Below are 18,721 nucleotides of genomic sequence, written 5' to 3'. Positions count from 1 at the left end.
TCGGTCCCCCACCCAGGTCGCGGAGCCCGCGCCCCCACCCGCTTCCTGCCCGGGGGGGCGGGCCGAGTCTAACGAGAGCAGCGCCTATTGGCTGGGAAGGGGCTCCCCTCTTCCCAGTAGCCAATAGACGCGCCTGAAGCCGGGCGGAGGGTGAGTGGGTGAGGGCGGCCTGAGGGAACCCGCGCTGCGTCTCGCACCCCGCGGCGGCCCGGCCCGGCCCGGCCCGGTGCCGGCGGTGCATGTGGGGCCCTCCCGGGCCTGGCTGCCTCCGCTCCCCGGCCGGTCCCGCCGCCCTACCTTCCCTGGGGCGGCCCGGCCTGACTCCCACCCCTGCGACCGTGTTACAGGCCCCGGCTCGGTGAGGCCTCGGGAGCGGCCACGGCCCGGGGCTCGGCTCGGTTCCACCGGGAAAGCACCGTTTATGCTGTCAGGGCCCTGCCAGGCCAAAGCTGTGGGTGCGCGGGGGTTGGTTGGGTACCGACCAGAAGGGCCAGGGGGTGGTTCATGGTGGTGGTTTTGATGGTGGCTTTTTCCCCACCGAGGTAACCCTGTATGTTATGATTTTTCCTTTTAATTGCAGCCTCCTCAAGCCCAACACCAGGTCTGTCAGTGCTCCAGGCTCCAGGCAGAGCCGAGGATGGGAGCAGGAGGGCCAGGTGTAGCATGGCACTGGGGGACGTGTGTCTGCTCTGTCTTCTGTCCCCCTTAGTGTGCCAGCCCGATGGCGTCAGGGCGGGTGACTCCTGCCCTGCTCAACAACCAGAGGAATCGGGACATGGGGGAAATTTGGGCACCTTAGTCTTCAAAAGCTGCTTCCTCAGGGCTCTGGATTACATCTCTCAGACCACCATTCCTCACAGCAGGAATAACTTGCCGAGTTTTCCAGTCTGACTAACCTCTGTGGCTCGCCTTTCAGCTTTCCCCATGCTTGATTTAGTTAGGTCAGGCCGAACACACCAAAAAAACCCAGTGTATTTTGGGGAAAATTGATTCTGGCTCCTGCCTGTAACATCTGCAGGAATGGGCTGGCCTCTCTACCCTGGTGTACAGTTCAAACCCGAGCTTGTTAAATATTTATACCTTGTATCGTGAATCTTATATGTGTACAGGCCCTGTGACAGCACATGTGTTTTCAAACCCTGTTTGGCCGTAGTTTCTAGACTAACCCTTCCAAGTGCTCTTTTACCCCTGCAGTAATTCTCGCAGCAGCCGCCTGCCTGCGGAGGTATGTAAGGGAGGGACAGAAATAGCAGGGGTTTTGGGATCAAGTCCCAGCTGAGGCTGGAGGCCAGAGCTTCGGGGTTACTGCAGTTAAAACCCAGTATTTACTCTACATGGCCAGGATTTTTATGTATTTTTAAAGAAAACATGTGAGTGGAGCCTCCACCCCTGCCAGGCAGCGCACCAAAGGCATGATTCTCCTTGTACAGTGTTAGCCCTTGTTGTGGAGGACGTATAAAACCCTGCCAGGGAGGGCTGGGTTTTAACCTGCTGTAATAAATAGAGAAACAGCCCCTCTCCTCGCATCGAGCCCACCGTAGCGCCAGGAAAGGTACCGGTACTCGCTTGGCAACAAAGCTTTACATCAGGAAAGCACTGCTGTTTATTGTAAGTGCCCTTTCTGATTCCCTTTGAGTTCCCCCTCGTTGTTGCTGGCGTTACCCCCATCTGTTTGGCATCTCAGAAGGGAAAGGAGCACGTGGTGTCGCTGCGGGCTGGCCGTGGCTCTCGGCAGCCACGAAGTGAAGTCGCTATGCGACGTTGCTGGTTTTTGCTCTAACTCCTGGTTCCTCCCTCTGCTGAATTGACTCCAGCTGCCAAAGGATTTATCCATGCCCCTCCTCGCCCCCTGAACGTGGGTCTGAGTCCTGTTTGTAGGCCTGAGTTATGACACAAATGTCTTTTTTCTAGTAAAAAGGAAGCAGTGCTGTGTTTTTGCCCATCTTCAGCAGTCCTGCAGGCCCGTGTTCTTGACTGCTGGCTTTGGGCACAAAGTGGCACGGTCCCTGTTGGTGGGGGACGGTGTGGGCAGGAGGTACCTGATTTTGAGGGGCTGGTGGCCACTGTGTCTGGAAGGAGGTCTGATGCCAGAAGCAGGTTAGGCAGAGCGATAGTTATGGAGATGGTTGGGTTTTGGAGTATGTGGCTCACCGGGAGAGGCGGTGGGAGCTGGGCCTCCCTTCCTCGGGGCAAGAGGAAGCTGAGGGATGTCTACCAGCAGCCTGTGGCTCCTGGCCAAAGATGATGGAGCCTGTTCCTCCTCAGATGCAAGAGGCAATAGCCAAAAGCTGGGGTTTAGGAGCTTCAGGCTCCTCGTCTGCAAGGGTGGTGTCACCCTGTATGAGGTGATCATGATCAGAGGGCTGGAGCCCCTCTGCTGTGAGGACAGGCTGAGAGAGTTGGGGGGGTTCAGCTGGAGAAGAGAAGGCTCCAGGGAGACCTTAGAGCCCCTTCCAGTCCCTCAAGGGGCTCCAGGAAAGCTGGGGAGGGACTCTGGATCAGGGAGGGGAGCCATAGGAGGAGCGGGAAGGGTTTGACACTGACAGAGGGGAGATTGAGATGAGATCTGGGGAAGAACTTCTTTGCTGTGAGGGTGGTGAGAGCCTGGCCCAGGTTGCCCAGAGAAGCTGTGGCTGCCCCATCCCTGGAGGGGTTCAAGGCCAGGTTGGAGGGGGCTTGGAGCAACCTGGTCTGGTGGGAGGTGTCCAGGGGGTGGCACTGGATGGGCTTTCAAGGTCCCTTCCAACCCAAACCAGTCTGTGATTCTGCGATAAGGTGACAGTGAAGTTGGAGGCTCTGTCCTTGGGGATTTGTAGAACTTGGCCGCACAAAGCCCTGGATGCCCTTGGCTGGGGTTGCTCCATGGGGGCTGGAGAGGGGATGTTGGGGTCTGTTTCCCACACTGTCATGGCTGTCCCCAGCCCTGCAGGACTCGTGCTTTCCCAGTCTGCTGTGGCTGTTGCTTTTTCAGGGATGCAGATACTGCCTTGCTCACAGGAGTGCCCACTCCTCTCCGGAGCTGCCTCTACGCCACCAAGCCTTTTAGTGAATGGTTGTGAGCAGGATTTAGAGTTGCAGGGTTTGGATTGAGTGGGGAGAGATCGCGGTGCAGAACCTGTGAGAGAAGTCATCTGCTCTGGGTCAGCCAGGGGATTACCAGCTCCTGCCCAGCCTCAAAGCCATCAGCAAGCGCAGACTCTGTGTTTAGTGCTGTGTTTGCAGGCTAACAGACACAAGTTTGCTGCTCAGAGCCGTGATTTCTTGTGTCTCTTGGGCTGCCGCTGCTGGTGCTGGCTTCCAGGTGACGTGGGGATGTGATTTACTTACTGGCCTCAGCGCTTTGTGTCCCGATTATATCAGAGGAAGCTTATCTCCTCCTACACCCTCGCCGTGGAGATCCAGCAGGGCTCTCCCTCTCAGTCCGTGCATTTCTCGGTCTGGGCTGAGATGTTGTCTGAATTTTTCCCCTTTGTCACTGATCCTGGGTCACCCTCGACAGCCCTGCCAGAAATTTCCCCTGATTTTGGGTGCTGTAGGTGAGACGGTGGCTCGGTGGGTGCGGATGTTGAAAGGGGAGCGAGTTGCGTGGAGCTGCAGGTAACCTGTCTGGCTTGAGCTGTGCATCCAGAGTTAGCAGGGTCCAGGGAAGCCTCGTGTAACCCAACGCTGTTCTTCAGCCTGTAAAACAGGGGTACCCCGCTCAGAGGGGCGTCAAAATCATGCTAATGTCTCGGTACCGCCCTGAGATCGTATTAAAATGAGCTTTGAATGAAGTCGCCTGTTTGGGATGAATAGTTGATGGACACAGCGTGAACAAAACAGCCCTGTCCTGGCACGTTTTCAAGCTCCTTTCTTTCCATTCCAGAGCACGATGTTCCTGGTCGGGCTCTCAGGCGGAATCGCGACGGGGAAGAGCACGGTGGTGGCTGTACTCCGGGAACTGGGCTGTGCCGTGATTGATGCCGATGTTATTGCCAGGGAGGGTGAGTTTTGCATAGTTGATCTTTCTCGCTGAGGTTCCCCTGACAACTGGGATTGATGCGGGGAAGCGCAGACGGCAGAGGGTGCTCTGGGTACATTAGATAAGCGTTTCCCTCCCATGTCGATGAGGCTGCATGGAGCAGCTGTCTCAGGGGGATCGGAACGAGGATATATTTTTAATAAAGAAAAAAATAAAATTCTCTCTTGTCCTAATAACAAACACCATGGGGAGATCTTGCCCTGAGTTTCCCTCTCCTGGAGTGCAATAGCTTCCCGGCTGTGAAAGCCAACTTGTGGCAAAATAAATGCCCTTCTCTGTAAAGAAGGTTCCTTCGGCTGATCTGACGCCCCCCCCTCAGCCCCAGGACACCCATCCTGTAACACGTTGGGTGGGAAAGAGAATTTCCCTTTGGAATTTCCCTTTGGTTGTAAATACTGAGAGATCGGTCCACAAAATTCCTTGTGCCTTAATGTGATGAAAAAAAAAAAAAAAAGAGGCTCCAGATATCCCAGATCAGAGGGAATTTGGTCTGTGCTTCTGCACAGCACACCTGCCCCTCGCTGCTCTACAAACAGCATCTCCTGGCTACGGAAAAGACCCAGAATTCCAGATCTGTTGCCTCAGCAAGACTGGAGCAGACCCTGCTCTCCCCGATTACCCGCGCCATGCGGGGCGGGATGTTAATCCCACCATACCACCGGGATAACAAGGAGAGCTTGCTCCAGGAAGGGCTGCTGATTGTGTATGCGGAAGGTTTCGGGTCTGCAGCGGTGCAGGCGGTGTCATTTTGAAGTGCCTGCGCCTTTTCTGTTTGGTGAAGAACTTAACCTGTAGCCACTCAAAGCTGCGATGCTCTTCACATTTTATTGCACTGTAATTCCCCTCGAGGTGCAGAAAATTTGCTGGAAGTGCTAAAAGCCCTCAGAGACGATAGGAAAACACTACAGATATTCGGTGTCGGTTTTCTACCAATCACTTCCTTTTTCTCCAATTCCTTTTTTATATGTGTTTATTTACTATATGGATTTCAGCCATCCTGGAACTGGCTCCATGTGAAATTCCATGGGAGAAAGAAATTGATCTTAAAGACTTTTATTAGCTTGGCCTGAGCTTACAACCTGTGGCAATGTTCCTGGATTTTGGAGAGAAAATTATATATGGTCTGTGGTTCTCCATGGTTAGCCTGGGCTTGATCTTAATGATGGTTTTATTACTGCATCCTTTTTGTTGGTGATTTTTTGGTGGCTTTAAAATTATATGCTCGTGTAACGTCAGAGTCCTTGCAAATACCTATTGGGAATTGATCTCTTAGAAGGTTTCTGTGTTCATTCTCGTGAAGAATTTGGTGGCTGAGGCGAAAGACAGCCTTCTGTCTTCTGCTTAGTAGCAGCCAGAGCCAGCTTGTAGCAGCCAGGCTGCGTTCACCTGGCGCTGAAGTTTTCAGCTAAAATAAACCTGAGCTGGTTCTGGTCCCTTTAGGATCTCCCTGCTTGACTCCTCGCCCTGCAGGCGGTGGGATTCGGCTCGCCCTGTTCCTGGCTGGTAGCCATCAGCGAATCCTCGCCCTTCTTGACTTCTAACCCCGAGCAGCAGCAGGCGCGAGGGGGAGGGTTGTGGCGCTGAATTAATGTTTGCAGGATGCTTCGATCTCTCGGGTGTCAGCCCTCGAAGGGACCTTGGGCTGAGAGAGGGGAGGGGGGGGTGGGTTTTGTTGTTTTTTTTTTTTGTTTTTTTGTTTTTTTGTTTTTTTGCAGCCGCTTTCCTGCAGCGCCGATGGCAGGTGTCTGCCGGGCTGCGGCGCTGAGCCGCCCCGCTCGCGCTTCAGCATGTGCTGGCAGGCAGATGTGCTGCCCGCCGAGGAGAATAAGCCTCGGTTATTTAATGAACAAAACTCATTTGAGGCCGATCGCTGATGCAAACACCCGCCTGTGCTGTAGAAGCGGCTCTAACCTCCGGCTGTTTAATGTTATCAGTGGTACAGCCCCACTTCAAGGCCCATCAGCAGATAGTGCGGTATTTTGGCACCGAGATCCTCTTGGAGAACGGCGAGATAAATCGTGAGGCTCTAGGAAACATTATCTTCTCCCACCCGGAGAAACGGCAGCTGCTGAACTCCATCACCCACCCGGAGATCCAGAAGGAGATGCTGAAGCAGATCTTGAAGTACTTTGTGCTAGGTAAGAGGCCGTGTTCCAGCACACTGGGGCTCCTGCCCAGGCAGGATCGGGCCCTGCTCGCTCTGCCTTTGGTTTTAAAGCGGGGAGAGGGACGGGGAAGCAGGGGAACCGACGCTGAGTGACGGCCTTTGTGCTCTGCCACCGGTGGCCTTTCACGTCGGCGTTTGGAGGATTCGTTCCTGCCTTTCACTGCTGCCCTTCACCACCTTCTTCTTCTATGGCTTAAAGTACATCTGTAGGGCCTGAGAAAAGCATTGTGAGGCCTCTTCTGAGATTACTTCCTGGATAATGTCATACCTTCCAAAATGGCCAAATATTCTTCCCTGCCCCCAACCTCCCTGGGCTTCAATGAAAGCTGCGGAGCCCTTTGAGTCTCGATAAGGTGAGAAATGGGCTGACAGCTGTGGTTTCCAAAGTCCCGCTTTTTCCCCTGATAAATATAACAAATACAGCTGTCAAACTTGGTCTAATCAAATGCCAGATAAGATCACCAGCTGTTTTGGAGGTCTCCGTGTAGACAGAAGGATGTCTTAATAGAGTCAGTCTGGTTTTGTGGAGCTTATCAAAGCTGAGCCCTGTGACAGCTGAATAGGCCTGTGCCGGGGCACCGCAGGGGCCGCGCTCTGCTGCGGGGCGAGGAGGAGGAGGAGAAGGAGGAGGAAGCGCGAAGGAAGCAATAGGCAAGAAAGCCGGGAGCCAGAGATGGAGTCTTGAACCCGAGGCTGCAGGCTCGGGAGGCGGATGCTGTCCTGCCCCTCGGCGAGAGCGCCGTGTGCCTTCAACAGGCTGCTTTGTCCTCATTAGTCAGGTTTTAATGATTTGGGATAGCTGGATGTTGTCTCTGAGGATCGCTGTGTAAGGAAAGCTCTTATCGATCAAACTGTAGGGCAGCAAGAAGTCTCTCCGGGCGGAGATGCTGGTAAAATGGTGGCTTGTTGGATGAGAATGTCTTTGTCAAGGCTTTTATTGCTGTGGCCAGCTTGGTAAGGGGGGTTGGGTTAGAAAGAGGGGACACCGGCAAAACTGGAGGTGTCCCTGTGGCTGGGGGACACACGGGGGAGCGAGGTTCTGGTTTGCAGCTTTCCCCTACCCTCGCTGTACCCCGATGTCCCCAAACGCGGGCAGCTGCCACCTGCAAAGGGCAGAGGGACACGGAAAGCCTGGGGTGGGCTGCAGGGTCTGGGAGGACGGTAGCTGACGGTCACAAGCTCTGCTCCGCCTGGTGAAGGTGGTTTTGAACCAAACTTGGCTGATTTTGGTGAGGTTCTAGGCCCTGGGGCCATGCCTGGAGGCCCCCCCATGTTTCGTTGTCCTGGCTGTGAGAGGCCTGCAAGGATTTCCTTGTTTCCCTCGGAAAAACGGAACCGTTTAGCCAAAGCTTTCCAAAAAGGGAAGGGAACTGAGCTGGGAAACATCGGCTCAGATGACCGCAGCCTGTGTGAAAGAGAGGGAATTCTGCTGTGGGCGCTGCTCCCCTGGAGAGGCCGGCAACGACGGCGCGACTGCTGCTCTCGCCAGCCAGGCACAGCCGCTTTCGTTTGAGCTTCTCATTTCAGCTCCTCATTATATTTCTGCAGCTTCACCTTTGGTCGGAGATCACCCAGGTTAGGGTTTGTTTTTTGGTTTTTATTATTATTTTTTTTGTGCCGATGGAAACTTGGAACGAAACCATTTCCTCCCTCCGCGAGGGAGGAGGGCAAGCGGGCTCTGCTCTCCCCTCAGCTCTAACGGTGGAGCTGCAGAGCTCTCCCGCTTGCTTTGCTGGAGAAGGTTTGGGAATCTGAGTAACGCTGTTCCCCCTTCTTTTTGGGGGGGCTGTTGTTATTCCTGCAGGCTACCGCTACGTGATCCTCGACATCCCTCTGCTCTTCGAAACCAAGAGATTGACCAAGTTTATGAAATACACGGTGTTGGTTTATTGGTAAGTGCCCCGTGAACCGTGAGGGATGCTGCCACCTCTCCTGGAGGTTGGAGGGACCGTCATGTCCCTCCTGCTCCAGTGAAGGTTGAGCTGCAGCCCCGGTGTGAAGCCCTTTGTTAACGCTGCCTCTTTTTGGTGTGAGAAGCGACACTTTCCTTTATCCTAGTGTATGAGGGGCTTCTTCCTGAGGTTTCCCCAAAACCTAGCAGGGGAAATGGCTGCCTTTGGGCCTTCCCTGACCTGTGCTCTGTCGGCTGGGGCAGGGTTTGGTGTTACGGGCCATGGGAATGCCAAAAACACAGCGGAGTCAGCCTGGGCAGCGGTGTGGGCGCTGGCTCCACTGATCTGAGCACAGGATGGCTGCGCTGCATCTGAAATAAAGCAGGGAGCATCTCTCCCACACACTTTACCCCGGCTTTTCCCCCTCGTGCCGAGGAAGGCAGGGAAACCCTCCTCTTTCCTCCTGCACTCCCATCTCAGTGCCACCCTCCTGTCCCGGCAGCGACCCACCGACGCAGCTCTCTCGGCTGATGAAGAGGAACGGGCTGTCCCAGGCAGAGGCAGAAGCTCGCGTCGCCTCCCAGCTACCGCTGGACGAGAAGCGCAAATTAGCCACTCACGTCATCGACAACTCCGGGGACCGGGAGAGCACGCGCCGGCAGGTCCTGCGGCTGCACGCCCGCCTGGAGGATTCCCTGGATTTCCTCTGGGCACGGCTGGTGGCCGGCGCGGTTGTGGCTGGGCTTGGAGGGCTGGTGTACCTCCTCCTCCGGCATTTCATCTCTTAATTCACCTTTTCTTTTTGTCATGGAAAAGGCCTGAATTTCCAGGTTTGAAAAGGGCAGTGAAAGGCCACCTCTTTTAATGAGCTTTGCCAGCTGAATGCAGACAGTGGGATGAGGCGTCTCCTTGCAGACTTCCCAAGGTGAACGTAGAGGTTCCAGCTCCGTCTCCCTTCTCCTTTCCTCCTGCTCAGGTTCTCCCCCCCACCCCACAGCTGTGGGGTAGGACCTCTCCCCTTGCCTGGCTGCGGCCCATGGAGGGGACGAGGCCCTCGTTGTCCCCCCGTGGGTCTGTGTGGTGGGACTTTGGTGAATTTAGGCACTTTAACGTCTTCCAGGACAATCTCTTCACCGGGGCAGTAGGTGGCCTCTCGGGTGCTGTTTCTGCTACGGGGTGTCCCCAGGTTGATCCCCTCCTACCTCGCAGCCCCAGCTAATCTGAATTTAGACATGGGATTTCTCTTTCTTTCACACTGATTTAATGGAAACGTGTTAAATCATCCTGGGGGGGCCCAGGCAGCGCCTCATTTCTCGTGGGTCAGGTGCTCAGCTGGCTGCTCGCCCTCCCTCCTGCCCTCTATTCCTGCGATCATCACTTGTGGGTCACCCTTGGCTTTGGATCCGAGGGTCCGATCCATCCCCGGAGCCTGGACCTGCCTCCTTGAAACTCATTTACCGCTGTTTGAGTTTTACCTTCGGCGGCGGTTTCCCTGCGGGAGAGCACGAGTCCGGGCGAAGGCGGGTGCTGGCTTTTCACGTTCGTTTTAATAAAGTGCTAAACAGCAGCCGGCTCCCTGCGGCTCCCCAGCCTGCGGGCGGCCGGCGCTGCTCTTTCCTGGCCGGCTCCCAGGTCCTTCCTACATTGGGGCACGGCTGCGCTCTGTAAAGTTCACCGCACGCAAGCGGAGCCGATAAGCGCGCTCCTGCTCTTTTTCCCCCCCCGTACAAATCCCTGCGGTGGTCCCAGGGAGCTTCTCAGAGCGTCATCTTCCATCAGAGGAGGTGGGGGGCGGGCCATGGCGTCGTGTCGGCTCTGGACACCCCATGGTGTGGGTCTGGTTTCCTGGGATGCGATTCTGGGACTCGCTGGGCTTTTCTGTGGTCAGCGTTTTCCCCCTGGAGCAGCCCCATCCTGCTGCCACCCCCTCTCTGTCCCAGTGTTGCCAGCCCCTGCCCACCACGGTGGTCCCTGGGCTCCTCAGGGATGCTTGGGCTCTGACCCACCTTCCCACCCCTGGCCCCGCAGAGCGAGGCAGTGTCCTCACCAGTGTGTCTGTCCTTGCTGTCCCCAGTGTCAGCCTTTGGGCACAGGGACCTTTCCTGGGGTGTCACAGCCCTTCCCAGCCAGCGTGTGCCCCTTTTTGGGGGCAGGCACCCTTCCACCCTCCTCTAACCCAGCGCTGCACCCAAGGGTGCTGTGTCTCGCTCACCTGGGGACACCTGCTGGTCCCTGTGCAGTGACAGCCCCAGGAGAGCATCCCTGAGCCGGGACGCCCACCCTGAGTACCGCAACTTCCAGGCAGCGCTGGGGGGAGCCGTACGTCAGCGCTAATTCTCCCCTGCTTTTTTTTTTTTTTTTTTTTTAATTCTCCTTTAATTGCGGTGGCGATGGCGGGAGTCCCCCGCAGCCAGCCATAAATCAGGGCTGGCTCAGCCCGAGATAAGCTCTGGTTGCCCTCCTCCCTCCTCACTTGCCGCCGGGGCTGGGGAGGGGGGAAGGAGAAAGCGAGCCGGGCGCCGTAATCGCATTTGGCGCTTGGCTGTGCCCTGCTGACGTTCGCCAGCCGTTAACGAGTTTAGCGGGAGCGAGGGGATCGAGGGGGTGGGTGAGGTGCAGGGTCCATGCGGTGACAGCCAGGGCTGGCGTGGCCTTGGGGTGCCCGATGCGGGGGTGGCTGGTGGCCTGGGCTGAGCTGGGGTCGAGCCCCCTGGGTGGGCTGTGTGCCCGGGCAGTGGCATCCACTGGGGAAGGGCCCCTGAGCCCAGTGCTTGGCCACCAAGTCCCTCCTGTGGGTTCCGATGCCCCTTCCGTGGGTTTTGATGTCATTCCTGTGGGTTCCGATGCCCCTCCCATGGGTTTTGATGTCATTCCCGTGGGTTCTGATGTCCCAGCCACAGCAGCTGCCCCGGCATCACCCCAGCACCCACAGACCTACCCGGGTCCCCCTCCAGGCCACCCCCTACCCAAACCCCATGGGGACAAGCTGGGGCCCCATGGCAGGCCACCCCGTGTCCAGGGTGGTGGCTGCATGTCTCAGCCCGCAGCCATCCCCATCGGTGACAGATGGCTGCTGTGGCAGGGACAGGGTGGCAGGGACAGCTCAATCGATAGCCTTGGAGGGGGCCTGAAGGGCAGCGTGTGTCCAGCTGGAGGGGTCACAACCTGGCTGAGACCCCTGCGCTCATGACACGGATTCTGTCCCTGAGCTGCCTCCAGGTGGGTGCCAGCGGGAGCCCAAGGGTGCTCTGCTGTGTCCCCTGGACCAGCCACATCCCCCCGGTGCCAGGCGCTGAGGCAGCTCCAGCTCAGTGCACCTGCCGCCATTGATCAGGCAGCGTCTGGAGCGGCTGCGACCCCTCCGTCCCCTCGCTCCGGGGCTGTTGGAGCTGTTTGAGCTGTTGGGCTGTTTGAGCTGTTGGGCTGTTGTTTGAGCTGTTGGGCTGTTGTTTGAGCAGGAACCGGGACACGCCGTGCACAAGCCAAATATTTAACTCTGCAAATTGCTGCCGGGATCGATGGCGCTGCGGCTGCCGGGGGCCGTGATGGGCGGCTGCCCCTCCCGCTGCACCCCCTCCCGCTGCAACCCATCCCCACTGCACCCCCTCCCGCTGCAACCCACCCCCTCCCGCTGCACCCCCTCCCCACTGCACCCCCTCCTGCTGCACCCCCTCCCGCTGCAACCCATCCCCACTGCACCCCCTCCCGCTGCAACCCACCCCCTCCCGCTGCACCCCCTCCCCACTGCACCCCCTCCCGCTGCAACCCACCCCCTCCCACTGCACCCCCTCCCCACTGCACCCCCTCCCGCTGCAACCCATCTCCGCTGCACCCCCTCCCGCTGCACCCCCTCCCGCTGCAACCCATCTCCGCTGCACCCCCCCCGCTGCACCCCCTCTCGCTGCAACCCATCTCCGCTGCACCCCCTCCCACTGCAACTCACCCCCTTCCGCTGCACCCCTTCCCCGCTGCATCCCACTGCACCCCATCCAAATGCACCCCTTTCCTGCTGCACCCCCTCCCCACTGCACCCCCTCGCACTGCACCCCATCCCCAGACCACCCCCTCCCCACTGCACCCCATCCCCAGAGCACCATCACTACTGTACCCCCTCCCGCTGCACCCCATCCCGGTGCACCCCATCTCTGCTGCACCCCCTCCTCACTGCATCTCATCCCAGTGCATCCCCTCCCTGCTGCACCCCATTCCTCTTGCACCCCCTCCCCGCTGCACCCCCTCCCCGCTGCACCCCATCACAGTGCACACCCCCCCCCAGAGCACCCATCCCCGCTGCACCCTACCCATGGTGCACCCTGTTCCTGAAGCATCCCTTTCTTGGAGCACCCTCTCCTTGCAGCACCCCTTTCCCAGAGCACCCTCTCCTGGGAACACCCCATTCCTGGAGCACCCCTTCCCCAGTGCACCCCGTTCCCGGAGTACCACCTTCCCAGAGCACCTTGTCCCCAGTGCACCCCTTCCCTGGAGCCCCCCTCCCCGGTGCACCCCATTCCTGGAGCACCCCTTCCACAGAGCACCACTCTCTGGAGAACCCTTTCCTGGTGCACCCCCTCCCCAGAGCACCCCCACCCTGGTGCCCCCCCTTCCCCGTGCACCCCCTCCCCAGCACCCACCGGGCAGGTGGGGGGCTGCAGATGTCCCAGAGCTGGCAGGTTCCCCCCACAGGGCTGTAGGGACAGGGTGACATCCCCCAGTGGGGACTGTCCCCAAGAGTGGGGACCCCAATACCCAGGAGGAACGGACCCCCCTAAGGGACAGCTGGGGGGGTTGCTGAGCGTGGTGTCACCACATGGCAGCGGTGTCACCAATGTCACTGCATGGCCCCCGGTGTCACTGTCCCTGTGTGAGCCCCTGGGGTGTGGCAAAGTGTCACCATCACTGTATGGACCCCAGTGTCATGGGTGTCACCATCCCTGCATGGTCCCTGCGGTTGTGCATGGTGTCACCGTCACTGCACAGCCTTGTGTCATGGTGTCACCATTCCTGTGTGGTCCCTGCGGTGTGGCATGGTGTCAGTGTCACTGCACAGCCCTGTGTCATGGTGTCACCATTCCTGTGTGGTCCCTGCGGTGTGGCATGGTGTCAGTGTCACTCCACAGCCCTGTGTCATGGTGTCACCATCCCTCCATGGTCCCTGGGGTGTGGCATGGTGTCACTGTCACTGCACGGCCCCCGAGGCATCACACAGTGTCACCACGGCTGCACGGTCCCACTCGTGTCACACTGCTGCTGCACAGCCCCGCGCTACTGCACAGCATCACTGCTGCTCCCTGGGGTGTCACATGGTGTCACTGTCACCGCACAGTGCACAGGGTGTCACTGTCACCGCGGGGCCGACGGTTGCCACGCAGTGTCACTGCAGCTCCCGTGGGTTGTCACACAGAGTCACCGTCAGTGCCTGGCGCATGGGATGTCACATAGTGCTATGTCACTGCTTGGCCCACTGGGTGTCACCCGGTGTCACCCAGTGTCACTGTCACTGCCGTCCCGCAGTGTATCACCCAGCCTCGCTGTCACTGCATGGCCCACGGGATGTCACCCAGTGTCACCGTCACTGCATGGCCTGGGGTGTCGCACACCGGTACTGTGCAGGATACCCCCGAGTGCCACCCCCGCGCATCCCATGGGCTGACACCCAGTGTCACTGCACACCCCCTGGGCTGTGTCACACCCCGGCTGTGGGACACCCTGGGGACAGCACAGCGGGTCCCTGCTCCTGTCAACCCCACGTCCCCCTGGGGGGACACATCCCTGAGCCCGTCCCCACGGCCGGTGGCTGCTGCCAGGCGAGCAGCCACTTCCCATCACTCACCAGCGGCCCCGTCAGCCGGGCTCTAATTAAGCACCAGCGTTGGCAGCCCTTAATTGCCACGCGGTGGGAGGGTGGTGGCCCTACCGCGCCCGTAATGAGAGGCAGCGTGACAGGGACGGGGAGGGGGAATGTGCCACCGCCACCTTGCCCCCTGCCTGCAGCAAGGGACGGTGCCTGGCGTTGTACTGGGACGTACTGGCTCGTCCCCATCCCCAGGGCCAGGGCTAACCCAGCCAGCTGGCTAGTTAATCAGCTGGCCACTGGTCAGCCAACAAGGCCACTGGGTCATCTGGCCAGCCACTAGCCAACTGGTCAGCCAACCAGCCTGTTGGCCAACCAGCCTCTTGGTCAACTGGCCAGTCAACCAGCCTGTTGGCCAACCAGCCTCTTGGTCAACTGGCCAGCCAGCCATCTAGCTAACCAGCCAGCCAGGCAATCAACCAGCTAACTGGCAACCAACTAGTGAGCCAGCCAGGCCACCACCTAGCCATCTAGCCGGCCAGACAACTGGCTAGCCATCTGCCAACCAGCCAACCAGTTAGTTGGCCAAACAGCTAGCCGCCTGCCAGCTAGCCAATCAGCTACCAACCACTCAGCCAGCCAACTGACCAGCTAGCTAGCCAACCAACCAGCCAATCAGCCATCTAGTTGGCCTTCAAACCAACCGTCCAGTTGGCCAACCAGCCAGCCAAGCAGTGGGCCAGTCATCTACCTACCAGCCATCTAGCCATGTGGCTAGCCAGGTAGCCAACTGGACAACTCTCTAGCCAAGCATGCAACCAGCCAACCAAACAATGAGCCATCCATGCTTCCAACTAGCCAGCTAGCCATCTGGCCACCAGCCAACCAGCCAGCAGTCGGGCAACCAACCAGGTGTTGAGACCTACCTTGCCCTCACCTCCGTCCTGCAGCCCCATCCTGGTGTGTCCCTCATCTCCTGGGCTGTGTGTTGAGTGGCAACACCTCTGTGTGTCTGCGTCTGCACCCGTCACCTCCCCGCTGCCCTGCTGAGCCCTGACACGCTCATCACAGCACTGGACATCTCCCGGGCCACCCCCGGCCAGAGGCACCTCCAGCCCTGGGGGTTCTGAGCCTGTTTTCTGCCCAGCCCAGCGCTGAGAGGTGTCAGTTCCTGCGGCATCACCTTCACCTTGGGGTCAGTCCATGGTGCCACCTTCTGCTCCCACCCTGAGCCGTGGTGGTGCCACATCTCCCCGGGTGTCCACAGCCTGCAAAACTCCTCGTTAATTCCTCCTTTTAATCATCCCTGCCTCCCGACAAGGCAGTGGTGGTGGCCTTTCTCGGGGACAGAGGTGACACACATCTGGAGATTGTGTGGCTGGGGTGGGTGCTGTCACCTCTTGGGACCAGGATGGTCCCAGCCTGGTCCTCCTGCCTTCCTCCTGGGGTTGGCTGGCTGGATGAGTGGATGCATGGATGGATGGATGGATGGATGGACACATGGGGATGGATGGAGGGATGGATGGAGGGATGGATGGAGGGATGGATGGAGGGATGGATGGAGGGAGGGATGGGTGGATGTGTGGGCAGAGGGATGGGTGGATGCACAGGTGGATGGATGTGGAGATAGATGGATGTGAAGATGGATGGAGGCATGCATGGGTAGAAAGAGCCATGTGCAGATGACTGCATGGATGTGTGGGTGGATGGATGGACAGATGGATGGACGGACGGATGGACAGACGGATGGATGGATGCATGGATGCCACCAAGGTGGTGGGAACCAACAGAGGAAGCCCCAGGTGGGAGCTCAGGAGACCTGACCATCTTCCGAGCTCTGCTCCAGCCCATGCAGCCCAGGTTCCCACTGCCCCAGTGTGTCCTGCCCATCCCGGCTGGGGGGCCAAGAGCCCAGCCCTGCCCTTGCTGCCCACAGCCGAGTGTCCCCCCCCACGGCCCCATCTGGGCTCCATCTGGGGGACACAGTGTGGTTTTGGGGGACAGCACCCAAAATCATCAGGGGCAGCTCACTAAAAGCCAGCTCCCTCCCCAAGTTCGTCACCGTGGGCCGACATCGGGGTCATTAATTATTTCCGGCTCTGAGTCCTAGTTAGTGCTGAGCCACCAGCACTGCCCGCCCGGCCTCAGTGCCGGGAGGGGAAACTGAGGCACGGCACAGCCCCGACCCCCACCAATGCCCCTGTCCCCACCCAGCCACCCGCCACCTGCCCCGAATCCTCCTTAACGAGCTCCCCGCCGAGCGGTGGGCAGAGGGGGGGTACAGCCACCACCCCCCCCAGCCGAGCCTGCACCCCCAGAGCATCGATCGGCCCCTGCCCCCCCCAGCCGCCGGCGTCCCCTCAGTGTCGCTCACCCACCTCCCGGCGTCACGTCACGTCACGTCACGCTGCCAGAGCAAACAGCCCTGGGCTCGGCCGCATCGATTCTGCTGGAGCTGCTGTTTGCTTAACCTTTGCAGAGGAGCAGCGGCAGCCACCGCCGCCACCGCTGCCATCACAGCCACCGCAGCCACCGCCGCCACCGCCGCCACCGCTGCCATCACAGCCACCGCCGCCACCGCCGCCACCGCAGCCACCGCTGCCACCGCTGCCACCACTGCCATCACAGCCACCGCAGCCACCACCGTCACCGCTGCCACCGCTGCCATCACAGCCACCGCCGCCACCGCTGCCATCACAGCCACCGCAGCCACCGCTGCCATCACAGCCACCGCCGCCACCGCCGCCACCGCCGCCACCGCTGCCACTGCAGCCACTGCCGCCACCGCTGCCATCACAGCCACCACAGCCACTGCTGCCACTGCAGCCGCTGTAGCCACCACAGCCATCGCTGCCACTGCAGCCACCGCAGCCATTGCAGCCATTGCAGCCACCGCTGCCACTGCAGCCACCACAGCGACTGCAGCCACTGCTGCCACTGCCACTGCCCCCACAGCAGCCACTGCTGTCGTTGCTGCCACCACTGCCACTGCTGTCATCACCACTGCTGCCACTACCAGCGCTCCTGCCACTGCTGCCATTGCTGCCATCACAGCCACCTCTGCCACCACTGCTGCTGCTGCCACTACTGCCAGTGCCACCACTGCTGCCACTGCTGCCACTACCGACGTGCTGACACGGCTGCCGGTGCTGTCATGTCTCTGTCCCTCCTGCACTCCCAAACTTGGCCCCTCGGTGGCTGCTGCTCGGTTCCCTGTCCCCTGGAGGGTGGAGGTGGCTCGGGGTGGGGGGGCGGCGCTTGCACCCCCTCCCCATGCAGGGGTTGGGGACGGGGACAGGGAGCACCCCGGGGACTCCAGCCAGACCAGTGAGGTGGCCTGGAATGGGGGCATGGTGGCTTGGGGTGGTGGCTATGGCATGGAGACACAATGGTCTGTGGCCATGAGGTGACCTGGGACTGGGAGAGTGTCACAGGGTGGTGGCCATGCCATGGGGACACAACGGCCGGTGGCCATGAGGTGACCCAGGGCTGTGGCCCCACCACGAGGACACAGTGGCCAGGACCAGGGATGTCCCCTGACCCTCCAGGTGAGACAAGTGCCTTGACGCAACCAGGGCCTGGCCGTGTCCCCCCCGTGGCCACCCCGTCCCCACGCAGAGCCCCCTGCCCACCCGGGCCACCACGAAACCGTGACGGTGGGTGACTCACGCAGCCCGTGACCTCGGCGAGGCGTATTTTTAGGCGCTCGTTAAAAAAGAAAGATAATGAGGAGGGAGGGGGACACAACGCAATGACAGAGAAAAGAACCGGGAAAGGAGCTGGTGACATGCTGGTGACAGCTTGGGGGGGGGACATGGGGCTGGCAGCACCCCCACCCCCAAAAGGACCTGCCCCCCCTCAAGCCTCGTTAAGCCCCCAGGAATAATTGCCTCCTTAAAGGCGGCTAATTGATTTTTGCACGCTGATTAAATTAGAGCCTCTGTGGGAGCAGGGGAGGGGACGTGGGGGCGATCGATGGGCTGACAAGTGTCCCCTCGGTCCCCTCCTCTTTTGGGTTGGGGGGGGGCTGGGGTCTGTCCCCTGTGTGTCCCCCGGGGCTTGGGGACACTGCACGGGTGTGGCACGGGAAGGGGGCGCACCCCCAGGGTGTTTGGGTTTTTTTCGGGGGGGGGGGGGGCCAATGACACCGTGGACCCCCATGGGTGACACCAGGGTTGATCCCACCTTGGCATCGTCACCTGAGGCCACCAAACCGCTTCAGCTGGTGGCACCGGGAGCAGCCCCGGGCTGCTCTACACCCATGTTGTCCCCCCCATCCCCGTCCCCGCTGCGTGTCCCCCCCGCCGGCCCTGCGTCCTTCGCTCACCCCCGGCGCTGGCGGCGGCTGTCACTTGCCATCGCGTCCTGCTGTCCCCGCCGAGGCTGATGGAGATGGCAGGCGATGGAGCGGGCGCAGCCGCGCGTCCCCATGTCACGAGCCCGCCGGTCCTCAGCCCCCCGGGGACGGCTCTTTTGCGTGGCCATCACCCCTTCGTGTGGCCCAGCCGTCCCTGCGGTGACACCTGTGGGTGCCCCGTTGTCACCGTGGCCTTTGCCACCGGCGGTGGCATCACGTGCCACGACCCCATGGGTGCTCCTGGGTGGTGGGTGCCTGGCCACGTGGGTGTCCCAAGGCGTGTGTCCCCTGGGGCCCTGGTCCCCGTGGGAGGGGAGGGTGGGGGGAGGAGGGCCCTGAGGATGCTCTGGGGACCGTCCCCCGTGGGTTTGCCCCCATGGGGACATGGGTGACGCGTCCCAGGGGTGTCCCCAGCTCCAGGGATGAGGTGACGGAGCTCCAGGCCCCGTGGGGACGCGGTTACCGGGGATGGGGGTGGCGTCGCTCGGACCCC

At 60.1% G+C, this 18,721-nt stretch overlaps 1 protein-coding gene across 1 annotated transcript; it reads left to right on the top strand.

Moving 5' to 3' along the window:
* Nucleotides 1–3,870: 3,870 nt before the first annotated feature.
* DCAKD (dephospho-CoA kinase domain containing) lies at nucleotides 3,871–9,698 on the top strand. Its single transcript, XM_074163024.1, has 4 exons — nucleotides 3,871–3,983; nucleotides 5,956–6,159; nucleotides 7,993–8,080; nucleotides 8,583–9,698. Exons 1-4 carry the CDS (start codon nucleotides 3,872–3,874, stop codon nucleotides 8,866–8,868), a joined length of 690 nt encoding a protein of 229 aa, XP_074019125.1. The 5' UTR covers nucleotide 3,871; the 3' UTR covers nucleotides 8,869–9,698.
* Nucleotides 9,699–18,721: the final 9,023 nt, after the last annotated feature.

This window comes from Numenius arquata, chromosome 23 (assembly GCF_964106895.1).
Source record: "Numenius arquata chromosome 23, bNumArq3.hap1.1, whole genome shotgun sequence".
NCBI lineage: Eukaryota > Metazoa > Chordata > Aves > Charadriiformes > Scolopacidae > Numenius > Numenius arquata.
The sequence above is the reverse complement of the archived record's forward strand: the minus strand, read 5'-3'. Positions and strand labels throughout refer to the sequence as shown.

Coding starts and splice junctions, on each gene's coding strand:
- DCAKD (XM_074163024.1), top strand. CDS start 3,872: ATGTTCCTGGTCGGGCTCTCAGGCGGAATCGCGACGGGGAAGAGCACG. Junction 6,160..7,992: donor CTTGAAGTACTTTGTGCTAG/GTAAGAGGCCGT, acceptor TTATTCCTGCAG/GCTACCGCTACGTGATCCTC. Junction 8,081..8,582: donor TACACGGTGTTGGTTTATTG/GTAAGTGCCCCG, acceptor CTGTCCCGGCAG/CGACCCACCGACGCAGCTCT.